Here is a 26,928-nt window from a genome sequence, read left to right on the forward strand (position 1 = left end):
ATAATGACAGACTTCACTACCCTCTCTCAAACTTATAATTCTAAGTTCAGAAGCCTTTGTAGGTTAACTTATGGCTCACAATCTCATCTCCCACATTCCAGAAAACCCCACTGAAAAATGTATGCATATTGTTTTTCCAACTCCGTGTTTGTTGGCGTATGGAAATAATGTAGCTGAGTTTTATTGGTGCAGTTATTGCCACCAATCGGTTGGCTGTTCAATGTAATGTGTCGTGACGGTCTATATATATATATACTCTGTTTGTGTGTGCGTTTGTGTATGTATATATATTTTCTCCAGATATGATTGACAGTTTTTTAAAGACAAATGACAACTCGGTGGGAGGCCCAGGTTCATAGGGGACTTGAGACTCTGCATGCCCTGTAATTACAGCGTCCCCCCTTGGCTTTGATCTCTGTACAACTGGGGTAATGAGTCACAAACAACACAGAAGTCCCCTCTGTTCCGTGGGGTCCCCTCACAACTTGGAGGAGACAGCTGCGCTGTTGTCACCCATCCAGCAACATCAAAGACCTGTGTTTTTATTTCCTTGTATGTTCTGGCCTGAGGATGTGACCTAAAAACACTACCAGGCAGACTGGGCCAGGATAGATCCCTGTACCTGTAACATTCTGCATAGTGCCCAGTCCAGTGGTCCAGGCCAGATTGTTTTTGGGCCCGATTTTGAGAAAAAGTTTGAAAATGTTTGCCTATAATGACATGCCCCAAATGGGAACGGCAGGTTGAAACTTGGTAAAAAATCGGGACACAATCTGCATAGTTGCAGATTGCGATGTCGTAAAAAAATAATGGCTGATAAATGATTTGGGCCCCATTCATTTAATTGCTAACATAATTCGCCCGGAATGATGTTTTTAATTTCCAGATTTTTGGACTGTTAACAAGATATCTACAACACGTATGCACAATTTTGCATAAAAACATTGTTGAAAGTTTGGTTATGGGGAAAGGAAGAACAGAGTTCACTTTTCATACCAGGGCCATTGGGCAAACGGGGTGTGGCCAAACTTGCCCTTTGTCATACAGACACAACGTTCAACATTAACTGTGCACATTCCTGCACCCATGATGAGGACACCTGTTGATTTAGGTGACCCCATGACCTTTTCTCAGTCGCCATCATTAGGCCACAACTTTGATTAAGCAAAGTGGGATGATGTACTGTAGGCCACACCCACGGCAGAGGTCTGCACTCTACTGAGGTGCAGACCTTTTTAGTTTGTATTTTAGTTTTGTTTTTAGAACCAGTTGACTTGGGCCTGTCCTGTTTAGAATATTAATGTTATAGTAGAATTAATAGTGGGATGCTGTCTTTCTTGCTTGCACAGATCTTTGCATTTATTACTTTATTTATACATGCATACTGGCTCTTCTACACAGTCCTATTGCATTCATGTGTGTGTTTGCTAGGGATACTTTCACATTGCTGTTGCACTGAATTTACGATGAGTCGTACATCAGGTACATAGGAAACGTGCTTTATTGCTTGGATTGATGGAGTTCTTTACAGCCTCTGCGTAAGACCCTCTACCTCTGACTGTTTAAGTGTGTGTGTGTGTGGCTCTATATTTCTGCAGCTGTGTGTATAATCAAATGAAGATGCACGTGGTAACATGCGTTGTCACACACACACACACACACACACACACACACACACACACACACACACACACACACACACACACACACACACACACACACACACACACACACACACACACACACACACACACACACACACACACACAGAGGCCCTGGGGCATCCTTCTTTAAAGAATGATTAATGTCATTGGCAATATGAAACCCATCACCCCCCAAAGGCTGATATGGTTCCTCCCTCCGCTCTGGGTGTATTCATCTCTTTAATGTGGTTAGCATACAGATGGTATGAGCCTAAAAGGGGAAACCCATTTGTAGGACCCTTTTAATGAATTGGGACGTTATTGGAAACCCCCAATTGGCATCTCGGTAAAATGAAAGGAGGCACGTCCTGATAATTATATTGCGACATTGGTTCTACCGCACTGCACGCCGCAAATCTGTGTGTGTGTGTGTGTGTGTGTGGTGAGACTGGTCAAAATAGGGCTCACAGGAGAGATGTCATCATGCGAGATTATATACTTTGTCATATGACAAATAGTGAAAACGCATTGCATACGTGTTGTGAGCTTTCAGATCTGCATTCTGTTTTGCTATTTCGGAAAAAAATTGGGATGTTCTGGGAAGTTATTTCCACATCGTTATCAATGCTCTTTTAACCACATTCAACCTGGCGTCCGTGTATTCGGAGTTTAGAACAAAACAGAAAAAAATTATAGAAACATTTTCATACATTAAAAACAAATAGCACAAATAGTCGATCTGCAAGCTCACAACACATCGCAATGTGTTTTGAGCTTGTAGGTGTTTTCTTTTTTGAAAGTGTACAGTTATTAAGTATGTAGACATTATTTGTTTATTTTTTTTAATTGCCCTTCACAAATGTTGTTTATAAAGCCTAAAAGTCAAACAAATGTAATTTTCTATTATGTGTTTTAATGTTTAATAATTCACAATGATTTCTATGACTAACTAATCGTCAACTAAATGTCATGATGGTGACAGCCCTTGTCCATTCTCAGCTACAGTGTGTGTGTGTGTGTGTGTGTGTGTGTGTGTGTGTGTGTGTGTGTGTGTGTGTGTGTGTGTGTGTGTGTGTGTGTGTGTGTGTGTGTGTGTGTGTGTGTGTGTGTGTGTGTGTGTGTGTGTGTGTGTGTGTGTGTGTGTGTGTGTGTGTGTGTGTGTGTGTGTGTGTGTGTGTGTGTGTGTGAGAGAGAGAGGCAAGCGCACCTTACTTAGCTCAGGTGATTCTAAAGCTCTGGTTATCCAGGCTTACAGCATGAGCTGTGTGACCCGCGGACAGGTAAATACTGCCATGCAGGCCAGGTGGGGGTCGGTTGGCGTGAACCGGCCCGGCTACCCAGCATGGCGCTCTAATTTCAGACATCAGCCTGACCGCCGACACACACTGTAATCCTCTTTGCTCTCTCTCCACAAGCCTCAACACTGCACTGAGAAATACAGACGGCCAGATTGACTTACAGGGAAAGACGCAGGGCAAATCGAGCTTGCATTCTGCGTGAAATAAAGGTCCGCGAGCGGGACCGCCTTCTAGACGCATTTTTGCGTGTTAAGCACGTTTTTAACTGTGTAACTCTCCGAGTTAAGGGTCCACTCTGATTTAAATTACCACTTTTTGGCAGTGTGATTTTGCATTGTGTGTGTGAGCTAGGCAGAGGGCAGAGATTCCTTCCACCCTGGCACCGCTGTTCCAGTGCAGTGTTTACAGTTTAGACGGGAGGCTTGTCAGCGTGGTAATGGAGTGTAGGGCGGTTTGTGTACCTCTACGGACGTATATGGGATCCACCTGGCTCTGTGAGGTCCTTGACCTCAGTAGATACTCTCGCTCACAGCGCACACACACCCACAGATGTGTAAAGCAATGGTTCTCAAATGTTTTCATGTCAAGGACCCCCAATATGGCCATGGAGCCTCGTCTGCAAATACTTTGTGCCAGGGATCCCCATAAGAGAAGTTTTGTGTTAAAAAAATTCAAAAGTTATTCCAAAATGTTCACAATCTTTCAAGACTTTATGAAAATAGCAGATATACAAGCTCTAGATATCACTGATACACACTGATATATGTTACTGAATGAATGAATGGTTTATTTTAGGTCTTTGTTTACAACAAACCAAAACACACTTGTTACAGTGAGGAATCAGTGTTATGGCTTATGGGACAATGCTTATGTCATGGAGGACAGTTCATTGTTTGCTATTAGATTTAACTGTTGTCAACAAGGCTTTTGATGGTGTACTACTTAACTGTTTAGTCTAGTATAGTGTAACTCGGTGCATTCTGCACATTCCTCATTGTACATTCCCTGTTGCTATCTTGCTTTCTTATTTTACTTCAGTCCAGTACTATACTTATTAATCTCTTTGTTATGTTGTGTATATTGTATTGCTTCTGTTAGCAAAGTCTTGCAGGCCATGTCATGCCAACATGTCGCTGCTTGTACCTGTATGAGTGAGTGACAAATAAACCCTTTTGATTCTTGATTCTCCAAATCTTCAATGAGGCAAATGTTGTCTAGTTTGAAAAATCCATCCCAGCCATTTGCTATCATGGACGGGAACTGTGACTTTGTGAATCTCTCCCCACCTTCCCAAAGCCCAAATACAGGTGTTGATCAATTTAGTAACTCAGCAGATCTTTCTGAGAGCATACAAATGTAACAAAATGGGTCCATTTGGTTACATTTGTAGGCTCTCAGAGTTAAATTAAAGAGCGTGCTTTACTGTTTGGTGGTGAGTAAAGCACTGCAGTGGGCTAGCCAGGGTTCTAGAACACTTTCTCAGAACCCCGTTTAGATCTTATTGCTGGGAAAGAGCTTCCAGAACGAGATTAGGGGATGAATAATTGGGTTTAGAGAGAGACAGACTCGGAGTGCTCGGGCCAGGGCTTGAAACATCATCCAGGTAACAACCGCGGTATCAACCACAGACTTAAGAGGAGATCAAACATTCACATGTCAAGTCTTATAACCTCATAAACTCATGAGCCGTGAATCTGTAAGGGAGAAATGTGAGACGAGCAGTCAAATGAATAATAGAAGGACCTATAGAGATCCATCATGACGTAACGTAACTGCTAGAGCGTGTCCGATGCGGGCAGATGGATTGTGGGTACGTGTCTGACCGTCTTGTTGTGGCATCATGGTTGATTGGTTGAACATGTTTGGAGAGAGTGGAAAGTAGCTCAAGTAGCTCAAGTACTGTATCCAAGTACAGTTTTGAGTCACTTTTATTTAACTTGAGTATTTTCATTTGTGATACTTTATGGAAATATTGTACTTTTTTTATTTCACTACACTTATGCTGTGGGTCCATGTGTTTAATGGGTTGGGCCTCTGGGCACCTAAACTAGTACCGTTTTATGTTATCATAATTACTGGTTATTGTTGATTATGTATTTTTCTATGCAAAAAAAAATGTGTGTGGTTTAATTTTGTTTCACTCACTTCTTCCCTTTCCGTTTAATTTTCAGAGCAAGGAAATAACCTTTCAACTCCAAGAAGACTTGATGAAGGTCCTGAATGAACTGTACACAGTAAGTAGTAATACCCCCTTGCTTTTTTTCAACAAAAACAAGCTATGAACAGCTGCTGTAATGACTCATAGCTATGTGTCATTACTGCATCTGTTCATAGCTTGTTTTTGCTGATGGTTTTGCTAGTAATACATTTCCTGAAAATATGAAAGATATCCTGTTTCAAAGCACTTCCTTAGTTAGTGCCTGGGGTCATTTTGGCGGGTGTGTAGGATGCAGACAGCATCCTAGACAGCAGAAACTTGCAACAAAAATAGTATTATTTAGAGAAGTTGTCACACAACACAATTACGTGAAATAGTTGTCAAAATAATGCCAGTAAAAAAATATATCAAAAACAACTTTTTTTGTTGCACAGTATGACTTTAAAACTGCAATCCATAAACTTATACATGTTATTTTAACCAATCTGTTTGAAAAATAGCCCTGCCTGATGCTCAATAAAGGGTTTATAAGGCCCCCTAATATCCTCACCGAAAAGAGCCAATCAACAAGCTCACAACAAGTTTATTTATTAAAAAATTCACTGACGGTTCACCAGCAGAATAGGGACACTAGAATTCATTTGATTAATGTAGCTTAAACTTTAGATTATTAATACAAAACCAAACCAACAGTTTAACTGTATCATACCAGACTTATGACAAACTATCTTCATGACCAAAACGGTTGCATCATGACATTTTACATCTGTTGGCTAAGAAATCCCGTAGCCCCTGCATGTACTGTAGGAACCTGTAGGTATGTAACCTTAGAGGAACAGGGCATTTAAATCACTAATCAATAATTAATTTCACTGGGTTGATTAGTGCAGCCGATCCTATTCGGCCACCAGCTGAGATTCATGCTCAATCTGGTTGAACTGGATGAGATCAATGCATGTATAGATTACCTCAATGATTTTACACCATGTTGTATAGACCCCTGTATGTGTTGGACAGCAGCGCTTCCTGTGTCATGCGTGGTCGTCAGCCTTTGGTGATCAAACAGTTTGATTGGGATTCTATTCTATAGAGCTGCATAGTGACAGAGTAGTTAAGAAAACAATCGATGGATTTGTGACATGGCCTGTTGAATCCTCCTCCCATCCAATGTTCACACCAGGACACTTCAGATGCGTGCGCGTGCGTGTGTGCGCACGCATTAATGCAATTTTCGACTATACTATTATGCTTATTTTATTTTGCGTAGAAAATAATGCACATAATGTATGGCATGTCAGAACTGGCCAGTACAAGAGGGCCCTTGCCGCTGATTGCCAAGAACAAGCTTAAAACGTTTTATTGTGAACCAACAGATTTTAGACAGGTGGAAAACTATAGCTAAACCATTGCAGGATGACCCATTATTTAACTTGGTCACATCTTCTCATAGTTCTACTTGAATGTTGTCAGACATGAAATTATGACTCATGTAGCCTACCGGACCGGTCCATTAATCGCCCTAGTGCTTCAGCAGCGCAAGCGTCAAAAATACTGCTTGTACTAGGGCCGGGCAATTAAGCAAAAATACATCCGATATTTAGAACCAATAACCAAACTGGACGATCAAGAAGCACGTTTTTTGGGGGGATAACATGTTTTTCTCATAAATCATATGATATTTTGTATGGATTGTTTGTTTATAATCAGCTAAATGGATTAGTCTGATTAACCACTTAACCCTGTATTATACTATTACACAGCGCAACACGTTGTGAGCTTGTAGATCGGCTATTTTCACTATAAAAAATAAATTGTTCATTAATCGTAATCGAGGCAAAAGTTTGAAATAATAGTGATATGGATTTCAAGTCGTATCACCCAACCCTAGCTTGTAGTGACAGCGCGCTCGAGCATGGATGTACGCTGCACACACACGTGCGTGTGTGTGTATGTGTGTGTGTGTGAACGACGAGCCATTGTGCCCCTCACCGAAACTCAATGACTTCTAATTGTCTCATTGGCCGGTGTGGTTGGCTGGCGTGTTAAACAGTAAATTCACACACACTTAATCAATTCAGATGTGGGTGAAACCGCCACCCACCTGTCATGATGTGTGATCATAGCTTTGGTTGTTATGGTAACGGCTTGGGACTATATTTGGAAAAGAAAAACGAGCTTAGGGGGGGGGGGGGGGTGGAGGGCGTAACCTTCCCCTCCCAAGAGGCGGCGGTCACGAGGAGTTCAGCACCTCGGGTCAATGATTGTGACATAGGGCCGGCAGATGTGCACAAAATCAAGTCATGATGCTGTGTTTTTTACCAAATACCTCTATAGATAATTATTGTGACGATAATATAATGTTTTGCTCTCTTTCATTCCTTCTACAAGCTTACAACGCTTGTAGAGCTTGTAGATCAGTTTTGAAAAGTTCGGATATGGAGGATTCTTATTTTTCGTTTATTTAGTTTATTTAAAAAATTAAATGATGATAATCGATTAAATCGATTAATTGTTGCACCCCTACTACAATTCCTGACACTCCAGAGTTGACCTGGTTTATCCCCTGTGGGACGTCCGTCCACACGCATACACACATGCACACACACACACACACACACACACGCACGCACACACGCACAAAGCACACACACAAAGCACAGTAAAATCCTCAGTGTTAATCTATCCTCTTGTAACACTCGTAACTCTGTGAGAGTGAACCAAATGGTTCCATTTGGTTCTATTTGTAGATATTGTACACTCTCACAGAGTTAAAGGAGCACTGAGGAGCTTGCAGCGTGGGTGACTGTTGCATCAGAAAAAGCCACAGGGCCTGTGCGGGCCACCGCCAGTGAAATAACAGGTCTCGCCTGTCTTCTAAATCCATCCAACTAAAAGGAGCTGCAACGTAAACACAGCAGCCCCAGCAAGAGGAGTGTTCTGCCCACGCTCACTCACCCTGCTCTCCGCTGGGTCCCGTTACACCAGTGGTTCTCAACCTTTTTTGAGCTTTGGACCCGCTAGCATAATAAATAATAACAACAATTTGGTCCCAACTCCTTTTGGGGAATTTGTCACTGTATATTTGCATACGTTGAAGCGTGTGTCTGCATGTAACCCATCCTAAGTATCGGAAGCAGTGGGCGTGCGGGGAACAGTTAGGGGTTAAGGGTCTTGCTCAGGGGCGGCCTCCCTCTCTACCCATTCAGCTATGGCCGTCCCCATATTTCGAACAGTCCTCAAGGGCCACCCCACCTTTATTCATATTTTACATGACTGATCTTAAAACCACATTCATAGAGTTGCGTGCCGGTTTCGTGTGCTGAAAATAGCCGATCTACAATCAATGATGGATTGGCTATTTCCGGCAAAGATATTTAGTGAAGAGGGAGACATTTAGGCAGCCTAGTATAGACCCCTGGGGCACTCAGATCATGTATATTGTGAGCTATATTTCTTAAATAGGATGGACTTCAACATATTTTTGATACATTTAACAAAGGTAGAATATGTATTTTTCAAACATAAAGAAATGTTCCCATGGACCACCTATAATTATATCTAGGACCGCTAGTGGTCCGTGGACCACCGGTTGAGAAACGGTGAGCTACACCATCCGTCCCCACCAACGGGCAATAATCTCAAAACAAAATAGGATTTATTTTGCTCCGTTGGTTCCACTGGCACAGAAATAACCCGTTTCTGGGGGAACGATGTTTAGATTGTAGAGCAGGGTGAGTCTGTATTTTGACTGAATGTGAGGTTTTAATGTGGACAAGCGTAATGCATCTACAGGCAACCCAGCTGTAATTAGCTGGAGCCATTTGGTTCGGGCTTAAACCACAGGGTGGCCATATTGCTGCCTGTCCTCGGGGCAAATGGCTGCACTTGCATGGCCTTGTTCTAGGTTCACTATGTGGAAAGGTTTGTCGACTCCTCCTCTCCCTAGCTTTAGAGAATCACTCTACTATCCCACTTGTCAATAGTGCACTCACTAACGACAACATTCATGTCATTATCTGTCAGTAAGTTCTCTAAACCAGTGGTTCTCAAACGTTTTCACGTCAAGGACCCCCCCCCCCCCCATCTAAAAAGTATTTTTTGCCAGGGATTAAAAGAAAAATAGCAGATCTACAAGCTCATATAAGCTTGTATATATTGCTATTTTTGCAGTATAAAATATGGTTAAAGTGGTTAAAATGATTGTGACGCTATATTAACTCATTTTGCTGGGGACCCCTGCTCCACCCACTTTGAGAACCAATTCTCTACTCTAAACTATGACTTGTGTGTGTGTGCACGTGCATGCATCATGGCCATGGCTCAGCGGTTCTTCTCCCAACTCCCACAGTGGGTGATTCATCGCCCACAGTTCTTAGAGCGCTCATACTCCCAGTCCGTTGTGTCTCATAATACACTCTGCCCCAGCGTTTAGTAAGAGCTCGACGATCTCCCTTGTCGTGACCTCTGAAGAATTCAGTGCAGGCAGTTCGGTGCCACCACCTGCTATAGAGAGCATGAGTCACTTTCTAATGGATCGGTGGACTCATTGGAGTGTGTGTAATTCCCTTCCTCTGATAACAGTGAGTCAAACCTCAGTGCTTTAATCAGCAATCCCTGATGAAGGTGATGCGTTTCCCAGCATGGGGACATTATTTTGGTCTAATGGCCTCAGCGTGATGACAGGACAGCCAGCAGGCTTCAGTTCTCGCGAGTCCACACGCAATGTAAATGATATCTAATACTAATAGTGATATTGACATATCACTGTAGGATAGTTGCAGGATAAACTTGTCTGTGTGCCATGTAGAATTAAATAAGACTTAAAAGATTAGGCCAACTCTCATATCGTAGTTAATGATGCCAACGTTATGATAATTGTGCCCTGATCACCACTATAAACTATGAACCAGCCGAACCCATGCAGTACCCGATGCCATGCTTATACCTACTGGATTAATAGGGCGCTGTGTGTGTGTGTGTGTGTGTGTGTGTGTGTGTGTGGGTGTGTGGTCTTTCACAGTTTCACCCTACAGAACGCTACTCAGCTGGCTGTAATTGCCCCAGGGGGGTGATAGGGCTAGTGGTTGAGTATCTTGCTCACACATCGACCAGTAGACATGAGGGAGTCAAGGGTTAGACTGGCGACCGTCCCGAGTCCCAGGCGATGAAAAAAAGTAATCAATAGAATATTCTCTATAATAAGATAATCGATAATTGTAGGCCGGCACTCAGCTACGGCTGCCCATAATGTTGGCTGGGAACATGGTGTCACGTGGTCAGAGTCAAATCCAGTTGCGTCCAGAGGTTTTAAATGTAAAACTTGTTAAATTAGTCTGTTCTGGTGGCGTCTGAGAGGTGCTAAAATATTCTGCACTATAAACGCTTAAGAATTTCCAGATACCCATCACATCACCTAAAAATCACCTTTCACCTCAGTTGTGAGACAATTTGCAGACAGCCAATTTGTTAGATCTGTTTTCATTCTGTGCCACTACTGTGCCATTCCTGGCAAGCTGAACAGCTCCCTGTCATAACGCTATTGTTTTATACATCATAATGTCTCTCTGGACATACATGAGACAGTGTCTAGTCTACTTAGAAATGCTTGAACATTACACCAACAAACAGGCATGAAGCACAAACACACTGCTCATTGTGCTCAATGTGATGCTTTGTTGCAAATGGATGCATCCCCCAGGGAAATTATTATTGATAATAATTATTAATTTATATATGCCGTGTGTTGTGTAGTTCCAGAAGTAGCTGGCTTTGATGAACTTATCAAGCGGCATATTTTTGGAGTGAATGTTTTGTATTGTTGTTTAGATGACAAAAATCAAGCAGCAAATAAACAGCAAATTACATGAAGTCACTGCCTATAGTATATATACAGTATATATACTGCCTACTCGGATACCACGCAAGTCGATAACGTTGCAAGTTGGGAATAACCCACCTGGTTATGTAATACCCATTGTACCCGTCTGTCTGTCTGTCTGTCTGTCTGTCTGTCTGTCTGTCTGTGTGTCTGTCTGTGTCCCTTTCATACCCATATACAGAGTTCAACGTGAGACATGCCCACATATGGAGTTGAGTCTAGGCCAGTCTATGATGTCAGTTCTATTTTTATTTTTTGAATCCGCCGATCTGACCAAGTAGTAGTGTTTAGAACTATACAGCAGTAGTGTTTTGTAACTATACAGTAGTGTTTGGAACTACAGTAGTGTTTGGAACTATACAGTAGTGTTTGGAACTATACAGTAGTGTTTGAAACTATACAACAGTAGTGTTTAGGTGACCCAATGGCAAGCGTTAGCCTGGTAAACCCTCCTTCCAGAAATCTAATTTCCATTCGATTTCTGGAGTGAGTCTGGCCTGAACGCCCATTGTGGGGGTTTCTAGTGCATTACCAAATAACCGAGCCTATCAGCGTCGTCGCTCATCGTTCTGTGATTGACAGCGACAGTTGGCCAATCAGGTGGCGAGTTCGAGTGAGCCCGAATGAAGCCGAGTGCAGCCTGAGTGCAGCCGACAAAAGACGAACGGCAGCCATTGTTGTTGTCCGAGTGCCCTCACTTCTTACTTTCGTTTTTAAAACGGTCTCAAACTTCTTTTTTGAGGCACCGAATTTACTATTAAGATATCGTTTGGATAGAATGTAGTTGGTTAACTTCATATATGTGGTCAATTAATCATGACAGAGCCTATTTAAAAATATAAATTAAGAGAACCGGCAGGGGCGGGGAGTGACACGCATGTATCCCAATAAGGCAACCTATTTTGGGCATGGCCGTCTCAAAAGTCCCGTTGCGTCACATAGTCTGGAGGTGGTAAAAATGAACTGCTGATTGGCTGAAGGGGAAAAACGATCATTGGCTGAAGGGGTTGTCAGTCAACGGTATTACTCCCGCCCAACTCCAGCCCACAGCCAATATTGCAGAATGGGCGATCAGGCCAGACTCACTCCAGAAATCAAATGGAAATGAAATTTCTGGAGGGAGGGTTTACCAGGCTAGGCAAGCGTTACTTGAGCATCGATCTTGTATTGATGTCATCCCTGAGAAAACTGGTTTTGGAAATAAATGATTGCATATGAAACATGCGAATATTCTTTGTTTACAATGTAAGTCTATGGGAGAGTTGTAATGTAACTCTCAAGCTCTGGTATATGCACTCAAATGTGTCATGATGACCTGATGTCATCAATGCCCATGCAGCTATTGGAAGCGACTGTTCAGTATTTGGGGACCTGCTCCCGTCCATTACCCAGAATCCTCAGCTGCAGTGCTTGTCCTCCTTCTAAACCTCATTTCCAACCAGACAGCGTGTCTAAATCCACTCAGAGCGTTGAAAGCAGCGTGTCACTCTTTTTTTTTTAAACTGCAATGATTTGTGGATGGTGTGGTCCGACAGTATAAAAACAATTGGAAGAGAATCTGTCTTTGGTTTGTGTGTTTGTTTTTGCAAGGGGGCTGCCTATTGTGAAATTAATTGGTGATGACTGATTTTAGTCGCGGTTCAAAGTGTTCAAATAGTCTCAGACTCAGACAACAAAAATAGTTACCAAAAACACAAAAATGAATGTTACACATTATATAGCCTCGATCTCCAGGTTTTTATTTTCCTCCGTGTTTTGCTCAAAAATAAAGCCTGGACCAAGCTGTTGATTTCTGGCATAGGAAGTGGGAGTCAACCTTTCATTTCCCCAACCAACCAGAGTGCAGTGGGCGTCGCTCCAAATGTTGTGACGCCAGGGCTCTCAATGCTGCACATTGGGGGAGGGGGCGGGGACGGGTGCACAGATTGGTGAACCAATAGGAGACAACGGCTGTGTTGAGATTTTGAATCCACCCCTCTAGACCAGAAATCAGACGCGCTGGGGCAGGCTTCACATTATATAACTAAGTTCATTGTTGTTGTTTTTTCTTTTTGTCCAGGTGATGAAGACCTACCACATGTACCATGCGGAGAGCATCAGTGCTGAGAGCAAGCTGAAGGAGGCCGAGAAGCAGGAGGAGAAGCAGATCGGCAGAGGAGACCCCGTGTTCTCCGTGATCCGCCTGGAGGACAGACACCAGAGACGGAGCTCCGTCAAGAAGATCGAGAAGATGAAGGAGAAGGTAGACCACGTCCCGAGACACTTTGACCAATCGATGATCCGTTTATCCCAAGTTGACAACGAGATTCTGGCCAACTCTTTGAGCGCTTATGATAGCATGACTCCCATTTCACATTACACAGTAAAATCCTTACTTACTTACCTAAAGCCCAGTCCACACCAATACAATGCAACTAGTCGCAACTTGCAACTAGTTGCAAGAAATTGCAGTGGTATTGACTGACCAGTTGCAGACCGGTGCCATGTGGAGATAATGGTTGCAAGTAGTTGCATTGGTGTGGACTGGCTTTTAGTGTTCTTTTAATTATGATAGGGTACAAATGGAACCAACCGGGTCCATTTGGTTCCATTTGTATCCTCCCAGAGTTAAATTAACTTCACTGTGACCCCGGCCCGGCAGCCTTATTGGATTTCTACGGTGTGTTTCTGTAGGAGGTGTGCTGTCTACAAGTGGGTCTGTCTGTCTGTTGTTCCGTCTGTGTGTCTGTTTGTGTGTGTGACCTGCCAAGGAAGTAGCTCTAGGCATTTTCTTTTAACAGCGTGGCTCGGCGTGCAAGAGGCCCGCCGTGTGTGTGTGTGTGTGTGTCTCTGGAGCTAATCTAGCAAACCTCTAGGTCGATAAGCTCCAAACTTTGTGTGCATGCTGCCAGTTGGCCAAGTGCCTCCACTAATATTATTCACATAATGTTTTATACTTTTGAAATAAGTATAATAATTTAATCAATGGAAGTCAAAGGGGCTCTGATCAGGATGAAAACATTGTCCAAATTCTGAGTCATATGTAATAAACGACTGATGTCATTCAACTGATGTCACAGGCTGGCCACATGAAGTCCCAGATCCACATTGGAGCCACGCCGTTTCTACTGTATATGGATCCCGAGATCCACTTGATCTCCTGTTTTTTTGTTTTTGTTTTCCACATAAATGTGACAGGATCTGATTTCATGAAACTAGTAACTGATGTGAGACGTGTGAAATAACACTGATCCTTGACATGCTTTTTCCTCAGCTCCTTGATTTGAGGTTCAACACCATTCAAATAAGGAATTGATATCTTAAACTCTTTTCAGATTACAATGTTTGACATGTCATTTAAAAGCGTACAATGTGCCTTACTTGATATACATTCTATCGGCCCTGTCACATACGTTTTATATTTTTGGAAATATTGAACTTACATTTTATAATGGTATTGTATGGTCATTGGGGCTGAAACCTTGCCAAATCGATAAGTCATAGATCAGTGGTTCTCGAAGTGGGGTCCCCAAGGACCCTTAAGCCTAATTTATGCTCCGTCGCAGACCTACAATCTCACATGTAAAATATATACAAGTAAAATCACAATATAACTTAAACCCAGGATAACAAATTAAAACGTAATGAAACACTTGTTTCCAATATGGTCCTGACACGTTGTGATCTTCTTGATAGGTCGGCCATTTTCGACGTTCGACACCATCGTGTGACAAAGTAAGAATCGGCTTTACAGGTCTGTTACGGGTCCATTTGGTCCAACTATACAACAGTAGTGTTTTGGAACTATACAACAGTAGTGTTTTTGAACTATATAGTAGTGTTTGGAACTACATTAGTGTTTGGAACTATACAGTAGTGTTTGAAACTATACAACAGTAGTGTTTTTGAACTATATAGTAGTGTTTGGAACTACAGTAGTGTTTGGAACTATACAGTAGTGTTTTAAACTATACAACAGTAGTGTTTTTGAACTATACAGTAGTGTTTTTGAACTATACAGTAGTGTTTGGAACTACAGTAGTGTTAAGAACTATACAGTAGTGTTTGAAACTATACAACAGTAGTGTTTAGGTCACCCAATGGCAAGCGTTACTTGAGCATTGTTCTTGTATTGATGTCATCTCTAAGAAAACAGGGGGGGGGGATCCAAATTAACTGTAAGTTGCTTTTGTACAGTAGTGTTTAGGTCACCCAAAATAATGGTTATATTTCCAAGCTGCAAAGCTGCCGCTGTCGCTGAGACTTGCATTTGCCATTGTGTGTGTGTGTGGTGGTGGTGGTGGGCACGTTGCCGTGTTTGTGTGTGTGTGTTTGCAAGTGTTTGTGTGTGTATTTTCCCCTTAAGGCAAGACCCGCACAACTTTTGACCCTACGTTAACCAATCATCACTCTCTCTGCCACTTTCACTTTCTACTGTGCAACGTGCTTTGGCTCATGTTACTATGAGAGCGCATCATCTGTAAGTTAGATGACAGCTCCGCGGGGGGAATCAGTTCAGTGGTAACGCAGGTAACGCACCCAATGCCCCCCTTTTAAATCACAGTTACCATAATGGCGTTACTGAATGCAAAAAGGTAACTAGTTACGTTATTAGTTATCGCAAAAAGTAGTTGCGTCATAGTAACGCGTTACTTTGTAACACGTTAGTCCCAACACTGGCTGTCATAGATGACTAATGTCACAGACTGGCGGCAATGAAGTCAGAGACCCACATAAAGCCCGGCCCCTATTAGTAGCCGTCTCCTTCAATATGGTTCTACATCTCTGTCGGTGGTCATGATGACATGACGTGGACTGAACGTCCACAGGCTGCACGGGACACGCTGCAGCGTGGCCTTGCTCCAAGAGCCTCACGGGCCTCGAGAAGTCCTTGAAAAGCACACGATGGCACGCTGTCACAGTCACATTACCCGGCCTTGTGTTCTCAGAAGCCGTCTGTTTTCTGTTAAAGCTCCGTGACAAATGATTTAATGACCGCGGGGAATAACTTCTTTCTTTTTCTTTTTTTTTGACACAGCTCTGCCGAGAATGCATTTGCAAAGCGTTTAAATATGAACGTGTGTGTGTGTGTGAGTCAGTGTCCGTTGGTCAGAGGATAGTGACTAAGAGAGGAAGGATGGAGGGCTCAACCAGAGATGTTTAGCTTTTCATCTCTCATTCTTCTTCCCTTTTTATTGTTTTATTTGTATTTTTCTTACTCGTTGTCACCGCTGTGTCACTGATCTCTGCTGTGCTCTGCGATGATGCCACGTTGCACACAGGAGACGTGAACCGTCGCTTGTCAATAAAAGGAATCCTCGGCTCATTAAAGCTGCGCTCTGTAATGTTCATGTCTTCATGCAGGGGATTCGAACCCGCCCCCCGCACAAGTGCTGATATTTTTTACCACTGAGCTAATGGAGCACGCCTGTTCAGTAAGGGGAGAAATTTTATATTGACAGACAGTACCTCTTGTCAACCATTAGTAGGTAGTCCTACCAGACTACAGGATCAAACTTTCTCAATAGAAGAGCAGGGAGACCAAATACAACCACCAGAGTTGTGTTAATTATGTACATATTATACCATATACATTGTTCAAAATAACATTTTATTCACAAACAAAAGTTAAATTCCTATCCACTGTCTTGTTTTTAATTATTTCCCCCTCCTCTTTCTCTGTCTCTCTCCCTCTATCCCTCTCTCTCTCTCTCTAGCGCCAGGCCAAGTACTCGGAGAACAAACTGAAGTCCATCAAAGCGCGGAACGAGTATCTTCTGACGCTCGAAGCATCAAACTCCTCCGTTTTCAAATACTACATCCACGACTTATCCGACTTAATTGATGTAAGTATGAACCCGTACGTCCTGCATCTCATTGATTCATTCTGAGAAACGTTTAACCTAGTCAGTGTTTATTTGTTAGACCGTGGCGTGGACTAGGGAATGATTTCTGCTGTTAAAGATACAATATAATAATCTGTTATCGACATACTGGAACAGCCCAGTATGAGATGAGGGAGACATTTAACCACTTATTCAATAAGCTTATTCTATAAGCTCATTTTTTGTAATCTTCTGAACATTTCTGCATATGCCCAAAATACGGATGCAAGGTTGAAAGTAATTAAACTTAATACGTTAATCTCATATAGCCAAATGATCAGAAATCAGCGTCTGGTGGCATCTTAATTGAGTGATTTGGTTAAAACTGGGTGGAAATAATTAGGAGATTTAAAAATAACATCCTCGCACTACCAATGCAAAGACTTGATTGTGTTCCTTCTTATGGGACGGTATAATGATTGGGTTTTAGGATAGTTTTGTTACCGCTGGTTTTATCCCTACTCAATTCAATAAATTTAGATTTTCCCAGACGTATCGGATCTCCGATCGTCTGGCTGTGCAAGACTATACTTCAACATAAATATGACCAGGCACACGCAGCGATCAGACGATGTGGAGACTGAATCACACCGATGTTCCTTTTCTCTTGCAAAATCATCCTCTCGTAAAAACTGTGTCATGGTTCTTCGCACTCCCTCGTGTCATGGAGCTGCTGCTATTCACACAGGACGTTCACAGGCCTTTTGAGGTTTAATAGTGGGAGGATTGAGAAGAGAATGATGAGTTTAGCAGCGCAGCCTTGATATAGGGGAGATGTCAGGACACATCTCCTCCATCAGGGTTAAAATGTCTGCCCACACAGCTACAGCCACCATTGGTGGAAAGTGACTTTACTCAATAACTGTACAATTGCGAGGTACGTTATACTTGAGTATTTCCATTTTTCGATACTCTTTACTTTTACTCCACTATATCGCAAATGTTGTACTTTTTACTCTACTGCAATCATTTGACAGCTTCAGTTACTTTGCAGATTTTTTATATTAATACAAAACATAAAATATTAACCACTCAAGCACAATTTTCTACATTCGCTATTTGAAAATGCCTTCAAGCTCCCAAGTGAGCTCAGTAGATCAGCTATTTTAGAAAAAGTTGTAAAAAGTTGAGTAGTTTTACTTTGGTACTTTAAGTACATTTGATGCCAATACTTTTACTCAAGCAACCTTTTTGATTCAGGCCTAAAGTATTTCTAAATTGTGGTACTGCTACTTTTACACAAGTAAAGTAATAATAACAATAATCTCATCTGAGTACTTCTTCCGCCACTGGACATCACAGCATTTCATTTGCACAAATGGGTGGAAAAACAACAACATTTGTCATTGTTTTTCATGTCTGCTCTCTTCAGACTGAATGGAGAGCAGTGGGCAGGCATCCCTGTAACCCAGTTTATTTCTGTGTGAATTCCAGCTGGTTGTGGGTCAGCGCTCCCATTGCTCAGCAGCACTCACACACAGCTCTTTACTGTGCCTCGCCAGCAGAATGCTTTGTGTGACCTCCCACAATCGATGGACATGACTTATTTATAATTTGGCCTACTTAAAATATTTTTGGGGGATATTATGCACCATCTTTTGCTTCTCGTTAACCAAGGAGGAGAGAAGGGCTTTTTCTTTCCAGACGGGCCGGAAGGACGAGGGAAATGCGAACTCCCCTCTGTGTCATCATCACGCTGTGTGGAGAAATTAGACCTCTCTCCGCTTGCTCTCATACCTTCACTGTGTGTGTGTGTGTGCGTGCGTGCGTGCGTGCGTGTGTGCGTGTGCGTGTGCATCTGTTTAAGATTGCATCTGTTCTCAGAAGAAACCTTGGCCTCTATGTTCTTGACACTTTTTTGAGCATGTCATTATCAGCTTAAAGTTTATAGTGTACCAATTCCACTTTTGTTCTTTGTTTTTTCACTTCCAATTTCACTTTTTTTTATTATCCTATGTCATGTAAGATTTCTCTCTCCTCATTGGATGAAATTGTTATCCCGGTCTAAAATAATTTCCCCTTTACTAAATTGCTGAAGAGAGGGGAAGACCCCTGTGACTGAACAAGCACTCTGAAACAATAATTACAGAATCATTACAATGAATCAGAATATAGAAGTACAGTATATAACACTTATTTTAACAAGAAATATCACTTACACATCCTTCAATGGCCAGTAATGTTTCAATACTGGGACGATTATTGAGCCCAATTTGACATCTTTATAGTGGTGACATAAAATTACTGGAAAATAGTTCTTACTCATGTCAGTGGAATGTACTGAGTGCTGTAGACTCCCTATCCAATTAACTCACTAAATTTGTCCAATTCTACTTTAATGGAGGTTGTATAAAATGTGGACCTACCCCATTCCTCATCGTGTCTGTTGGGTGGAAACCTCATATGTCCAAAACTGTTAGTTATCAGGATTCAAATTCAAAAGTAGCAAAAGTAACAGATCTACAAGCTCAAAACGCGTCGTTTCGCGCTGCGTTTCGAGTTTGCGGATCTGCTACTTTTGATGCTTTTGTGTGACGCTGTATTACGATCAAGTGGGTCCTACTTAGTAGCGTATTCATTTACGAAAAGAAACACAAAAAGTTTAAATATGGAGATACAGTAGTCGAGGTTTCAGCCTGACCGCAACACTATGCTCTCCTCCCCGTGCAGTGCTGTGACTTGGGGTACCACGCCAGCCTGAATCGAGCCCTGCGGACCTACCTCTCGGCGGAGTACAACCTGGAGACGTCGCGCCACGAGGGCCTGGACATCATTGAGAACGCCGTGGACAGCCTGGACCCCCGCAGTGACCGGCAGAGGTTCATGGAGATGTACCCCACCGCGTTCTGCCCGCCCACCAAGTTTGATTTCCAGTCGCACATGGGAGATGAGGTATGGTCATGCACCAGGCCTGTGGTTCTCGAACCTGTGGGCCGTGAGGGAGTGGTGCAAGTGGCCCCCCCAAATAATTGGCAAAACATAGCAAACATTAACACATCCACCGGCAAGGGCTAATCTCATAATGTACTCACCAGTGCCAAGGTTTTATTGTTGTTTTTTGTTTTTTTCACGTCGCCATAGGCCCCGTTAAAATCCTTTAGAATGCGCGATGGACTGTTTGTAAACAACGTGCACATGTCCCTGCGTCTATTAGTCCAGACCACGTGTCAAACGGAGCCGCCATGTTTGAGTTCTGACCGTTTATGTTAACATGGGAAATGTGAGGAGAAAAAACTACACAGGATAAACAAGGGTTTTAGTGTGCGCCTTAGAATGGAGGCCGACGGGAAACAAAAAACGGGATCGCATTTCCGGTCAACTTCCGGTGGTGTTACACTGAAAATAGTCCCCCTAGAAAATTAAAAAAAAAAAAAAAAATCGAAAAAAAGGAAAAAGCACCCGGACCGTAGCACTACGGTCTAGGTGCTTAACAGTTGGATTTAACGGACCGTAGGACTACGTTCTTGGCGGTGGATGTGTTAATATAAAATGTGATTGAATGTTATGGTAGTTCTTCTTTAAAACCTTGGAACATTGGTTTCCATTGTGATTCCGATGAATAGCAACCTAAAGTATACTATGTTTAGTTCCATTGATCCAAGCCAGAACACAATCGATCATTTAAATACATGCTCTGAAAATGCACGCCCGCGAACGCTTTCACGATTTTGAAGTGGTCCCTGATCCAGAAAAGATCGAGAACCACTGCACTAGGCCACGGACCCCCTATTTTATGTACATGTATTTATTTTTTGTCCTAGTGTCCTCATTCTGGGGACATTCACAATGCGTTGCAATGTGACATGTTGTGAGCTTGTAGCTGTGGATCATTGCAGCACTAGTGTGTCTTAAAGAGTAACGCCGTCATTACGAATAACAGTACCATAAATACCTTTCACTTACAGCTCCACTAAATTTAAACCCACGTGTTCATTTTTGCATGGAACTACGAGTTTTCTGCTAAGTTCTGCAAAGTTTCTTTTTTTTATTTTCCAAGAGAAGCGTGCACACGGCCAACTCATTACATTGCATGGAAGCAGTGCAGTGAATTTGACGTTCTATGAAAAAGTCTCAAACTTAATGAGGTCTGATTTTTAGTTGTTGCTTAATTGCAGCATTTTACTGCTGTCTGTGCTGCCAGATTAGGTTTTTTATAGGGAGCTGCGAATAACAAATGATGTCTCACAACCTCCTACCCTGCAGCCTAGCAGCTGCATGTGTGTGCAGAGGTTTTTACTGCTTGGCTGCCACTGGCTACCTTGTCTGTATACTGGCTATTGATTATAAAGGCGTCTGCATTGGGAGTTACAGACTAGCAAAGAAATAACTTTTTATTCGATTTGTCCTTCAGCAGCGGTTCAGATGATTGGCATGCCTTCTATTCCCTGCAGTGGTAGAAAAAGTAGCCTACTCAGATTTATTTTTTACTTCTAGGTCTATTTCACTTTAAAACACTTCTGGGGTCAATATCCACTCTGGCTTTTGTTTGCTTTTTTTAAAATTCCTTTTTATTTTTATTTTATGTGTAAATATTATATATGGGGGGAGGCGTGTCTGATCAAATTGATATCAAAAATCAAAATACTGAGGGTGCACACAAAGGCCAGAGTAGACGTTAAAATGACCCCATAAGCGTTTTAAAGTGGAATACCCCATTAAGTAAAAGTAGCTATACAGTAGCACAAAGTAGAAATGCTGTCATAAGTAAAAGTCCTTAATGTATTGGCGCAAAAGTAACTATATCGTAGCACAAAGTAGAAATGCTGTCATAAGTAAAAGTCCTTGATGTTTTGGCGCACTTCCTGTGTTTGTTGCAGGTGAGTCAGATCTCGGTGCAGCCGCCGGTGAACGGGGAGCTCATACTGCGCTTCCAGCAGCTGCAGTCTCGCCTGGCCACTCTGAAGATCGAGAACGAAGAGGTAACGGCTGGGCTTTACACTACGGTTTTAAAATCTTAAAACGATTTTGAAATCTGGTTGCATCACACACTACCGTATCATCTTAATCAGATTCTCTTCGTTCTAATCTAAACATGCACACACTGCAAACAAAAGTAATGGTGCATCACACACAACAGGATTTTATGAAGATTATCGGGCCTGCCAGAGCAACGCAGAACCTGACATGACCTCACCCCACATGATCACACGCGGATGCAGATGTAAACAACAGAGCCGGTTAAACTTGTGGTGGTAACGGACGAACGGTTATTACAGCATATTCAATTTAGCTTCACGCTTATTTTCCATGGCGGGACACAAAGTAATGAACCTGGGACAAAACAAAGGGGGCATTGTGACATGACGGAGCCATCGGAGGCCGTATTCAATGAGTCAATGTAGAACTCATCAAATTCCGTCTTTGCACTTTGTGTTGACATTTCGATCGACAACTCGACGGATGGTGGGATTTATTACTTCCCTCCCGTTTGACACAGGAATTAAAGCCCTTGTTCTCAACCACTTGAACCCCAGCATCCCTATTCTGGGTGGAACATTCCCCAAAAATAGCCGATCTACAAGCTCACACTGTTATGCTCCCAGTGATTGAATTATCTGTCTCTTTGATTCTTTGCACTCAGTTTTTACATTGGACGTGTTTTAATTAGGGTGACCATAAGTTCACACTCACAAACCGGGACCCTTAGCCACTGAAGCCCTACTGTATTTATTTAGTTTTTGTTTAGTTTTTTGACTTGGTGTTTTCTTCAGGATGAGAGACATTTACAGTAGTTCAGCACGTAGCACACCTAGTAGTGACTGCACCTTTCAACAAAACTTGTCTGTCAGTCTCTCTCTCTCTCTCTCTCTCTCATATCTCTCTCTCATCTCTCATGCACTCGCTCTCTCCCTTTTTCTTCTCCTCCCTCTTTGTCATCATCACACACCAGTCATCGCTGTCCGTCTTTTATGTTAGCTCACGCTACCAGGAAGTACACAGCGGTTGAGTTTTGTTGTGTGTAATACTGTGTGTTATTTGGTGTGTTACATTGAGTCCGACCAGACCCAGCTGGTATCTGAACTGTTCACACGGTGTACTGTTGGGGAATTAAAATAATTAAACATGCATTTGTGTGTGTGCGCGCGTGCGTGCATGAGTGCGTGCATGTATGCCGCGGGGGCTTCGTGCCCCTGTCTGCCAGCCTCTCTGAAAGGATCATCCTGGTGGGTCAGCGCTGGTGGGTGCCGTTGCCTTGTGTTAGGATCACCAGATGGCCTTTCTTCCTTGGCGCAGCGGTGCCAGCTACATCCTGCCCGTTCCAAGGGTGGCGAGGGCACCGGGACAGCGGTACAGGAGAGCAAAAAAACAAGCCAACTTTAAGTCAGGCCAGGAAAGGCTTCAGGGCAGCACTTCAGAGAAGCACAGCTGTTTCCTTAAACCGCCGTGACACCATGAAATAGAGGAGGAAATGGGAGGTGAAATATTTATTTTAATGTCGGAGTGTGGCGAGTGGAAGCGTCACGATCTCACTGTCTGTGGGAGGACCCATGGATTAAAGTTCTCAGTCGCCATGACTGATTTCAGTCATTTGGATTTAGAGTCCATAAAAAGAGAGAGATGCCAGCAACACTCACGTTCCTCAAGTCCTGCAGGTAGTTCTTTTTAGTTTAGTTTTAGGACGGCAACAAGGCTTCATCAGCGATGAAGGCATAGATGCACTTAACTACTTAAATCATATCCTTGGTTGACCGGAGTCCCTCAGGGCTCTACACTAGTATTTTTTCTGTTTTCGCTCTACATTAAATATCTTAGCTGAAAATAGCGATCTGCTATTTTCCTGAGAAAGTTTTCCTCACAATACGGGTGCTGGATTTTTAAGTGGTTATTTGTGCACTGTATGGGGGCCTTTGATATTAAAACGTTTGAGAACCACTGCGTTCGATGTTCAGTGTTCATCTCAGTGCCTCATCAGTCAATCCAGCGTCATTCTTCTGTCCAAAATATTAATGTGGTGATTTAGTTCTCATTTGCCTCAGAGGTTTGTGTGAAACATCACTCACACACGCACGCGCGCACACTTGTTTCCTCATCTCCGCATCGTGTCACAAGATAAACTCAACTTAATGGATCCTCCTCGAGGCCTTGCGTGCTAAAACCCTGACAATCTACTACCTTCCGCTTTGTGGGGAGTGTGTTTGTTTTTCCCTCAGATACATCACAGGGAAGCAACATCAAAGCGTGTGTGTGTGTGTACAGTGTGTGTGTGTGTGTGTGTGTGTGTGTGTGTGTGTGTTGTGGGCCAATGAGCAGATTACAGATCTCACCACATGGGTCTGTTGAAAGCTATGGACGTCACAGCACTTTGTCTTTTTTGAGATGAGATATGCGTTGGGTCTCATGCTGACACGAGCCTCACTGATGTCTGCCATGCAGAAGAACTGGACTGTGTCCCAAATCATTCACTCACTCAACTACTCCCTATTCCCTGTCTGGGCAGTTCTGCTTCTCAGTGGTGGAAAGTAACTAGTTACATTTACTCAAGTACTTGTCATTTTCAGGTACTGTTACTTTACTTGAGTATTTCCATTACTTTTACTTCTACTCCACTACATCGCAGAGGCAAATATTTAACTTTTTACTCCACTACATTTATTTGAAAACTTTAGTTGCTTTGTAGATTTGTATTATTATTACAAAACATACATTAATCACTTCAGCCCTATACAGTATACTTTATAGGCTATTTGAAAATAGCTGATCAACAAGCTCACAACGTGCGATGCGTTGTGAGTTTGTTGATCTGCTATTTATTATTATTATACATTTTATGCATTTGAAAACTTGTGAAATGGGACATTCTGCATAATGAGCCCTTTTACTTTTTAGTTAAAGGGCAAGTATATTTTGATGCCAATACTTCCATACTTTTACTCAAGTAACTATTGAATACAATACTTTTACTTGTAATGGGGTATTTCTATACTGCGGTATTGATACTTTTACTTGAGTAAAACATAGTTGGGATGTACTGTGCTCAGCTAGACCCTCTCGGTGTTCTCAAAGCCATGTTGTAATTGAGCAAATCTGTGGTCCTCTGGTAACTTAGTGATCTGCTGAATAATGGATGGATCTCAGCAGCTTTTTAGCTTGGGGGCTCTTCTCTCGCATGCGTGGCTCCTCTCCTCTCCTGACCGCACAGCAACAGCTGGACACCGACCTCCAAATGCCCGCCCCTAGAAGCTGCCAGGGAGGGACAAGCTTCATATTAGTGGTACTCTCCATCTCCAAATAACATACTGGGTTTTCTTCTTCCCCCGTCATCACCAAGGGCAAGCTGCACAGTAACATCCTCAGTGTTCATTTATCCATTAGTAACTCTTTAGGAGAACGTACCCGAGAACTCTCAGAGAGGATTTTACTGACGTGTGTGTGTGTGCGTGTGCGTGTGCGTGTGCGTGCGTGCGTTGCAGTGATGACCAAATGTCCCCACAAGTTTGTAGTAGAATTTGAGAAACATTGTGGGGTAGATTTTCCTGGTCCTCACAAGAGAAATGGTTGTTTTATGGTTAAAAAAAAGGTTGGGGTTAGGCTTAGGTGTGAGGGGTTGGAGTTGTGCCAGATGTGTACTTTATTTGCATGCCGGTGTCGTGCACCGAAGATAGCAGCTGCGACACGTTCTGAGCTTGTTGATCTGCTATTATCGGCTTTAGGGTCGGGGTTTAAAATGGCCCCAAAAAAGTAATAATGGCATTCATAAAACCACTGTCCTAAAACGTTGATTTCCTCAGTTTAGTTATACAAATGTGTGTGTGTGTGTGTGTGTGTGTGTGTGTGTGTGTGTGTGTGTGCGTGCAGGTGAAGTGACATCTACACTGTATATTCATTTTATTGGTAACAATTTACTTAAAGTTTGGGTTGATAATGCATTATAATCACATTTATAATGCACTTATAAGGCTTCATAACACTTGTTAAAAATGTTTATCATTATGTAGAACAACTTATAACAAGGTTTATGCAGTAATATAAGTGCTGGGGTCATAATGCATTATTAGCTCACTCGCGCTATGTGCTTGTATATCTGCTATTTTTGAATAGCCAAAGTATAAAATAATGGTTAAAGTGGTCAAAATGGAAAAAGGCAAATGCTTTCCCAGTCTTAATGAGTTAAATAAAGTGTTACCATTTTACGTAAAGTCAGGCAAGGGAATTTTCTTTTCTGTTCAACCATTCAAAAACACCAGTCCCCTCAGACTAGCATGTTTAGAAACGTAGAAGTGTTTTTCATGTGAGAGTTCCCTAGCTCTGCTTCCTTCCTGTGCCGATCCCAGGCTGTCATTAGCTCTGTCCCGACCTGCCGTGTGTTTTGGCTTTTCCTAGCGAGACGGATGACACCGTCACTGCCTCCACATTGTGTGTGCAGTCCGACACGTCAGCGACGTAATCCATCACAGTAAACACATGAAAGAGACACCCCCCCCACCCCCCTTCGCTTGAATTCCACCTTGTTATTCAGGTGGTTTCAAACACCAAATGAGTCACACCGGGTCAAACAGTTGGGGGAGACACACACACAAAAAAAACAAATATAATCCATTCTCATCGTTCTCTGTGTATTACAGGTCCATGAGGAATCAACGGTGTTCTTTCTTTAGCAAAAAGTGTCTGACTGTAGCCACACGTTAAGCCTGGTGTCCATATTTTGGGCATGTTATTATAGGTAAAAAATCTTTAAAATAGTATAATAATATGCTATAATTATGCCTAATGATTACTGTATATTTTACCTGGGTCCCTCACGGCTCTGTCTGCTAGTAATTTCCCTCCGCGCCAAATCTTTCCAGCGTCACAACACGCCGCGTTGCGACGCGTCGTGAGCTTGTCGATCGGCTATTTTCGCTGAATGGAATGCAAGGGTTCAAGTGGTTAATTTATACATTTCATACACCAGTATTTCCCTGCGAAAATAGCAGCTCTACAAGCTCACGAATGAGACACTGCCCTTGAATGCGGTGGCTTTTGACATTTTGGACACTCTGCTGAAAAGCAGAGAGCTTGGTAGAACCACTTAACCACCCCCGCATCCGTATTCTGGGGAAAACCTTTGCAGAAAATAGCAGGTCAACAAGCTTGCAACGCGTCGCAC

At 42.6% G+C, this 26,928-nt stretch overlaps 1 protein-coding gene across 7 annotated transcripts in view; it reads left to right on the plus strand.

Annotated features, from left to right (window-relative positions):
• srgap1a (SLIT-ROBO Rho GTPase activating protein 1a) overlaps positions 1–26,928 on the plus strand; it is a 119,883-nt gene that overhangs the window by 48,439 nt on the left and 44,516 nt on the right. For 4 of the 7 annotated variants that reach the window (XM_084059712.1, XM_084059713.1, XM_084059716.1 and 1 more), the window contains exons 4-9: positions 5,113–5,175; positions 13,037–13,219; positions 14,653–14,691; positions 16,674–16,802; positions 19,512–19,733; positions 21,659–21,760. In XM_084059712.1, coding sequence (XP_083915838.1) covers positions 5,113–5,175; positions 13,037–13,219; positions 14,653–14,691; positions 16,674–16,802; positions 19,512–19,733; positions 21,659–21,760 — 738 coding nt within the window. The remainder of the gene's footprint in view (positions 1–5,112; positions 5,176–13,036; positions 13,220–14,652; positions 14,692–16,673; positions 16,803–19,511; positions 19,734–21,658; positions 21,761–26,928) is intronic. The other 3 variants (XM_084059714.1, XM_084059715.1, XM_084059717.1) reach the window with 1 other exon arrangement.

This window comes from Gymnoscopelus microlampas, assembly GCF_963454915.1.
Source record: "Gymnoscopelus microlampas genome assembly, chromosome: 6".
In the NCBI taxonomy this organism is placed as follows: domain Eukaryota; kingdom Metazoa; phylum Chordata; class Actinopteri; order Myctophiformes; family Myctophidae; genus Gymnoscopelus; species Gymnoscopelus microlampas.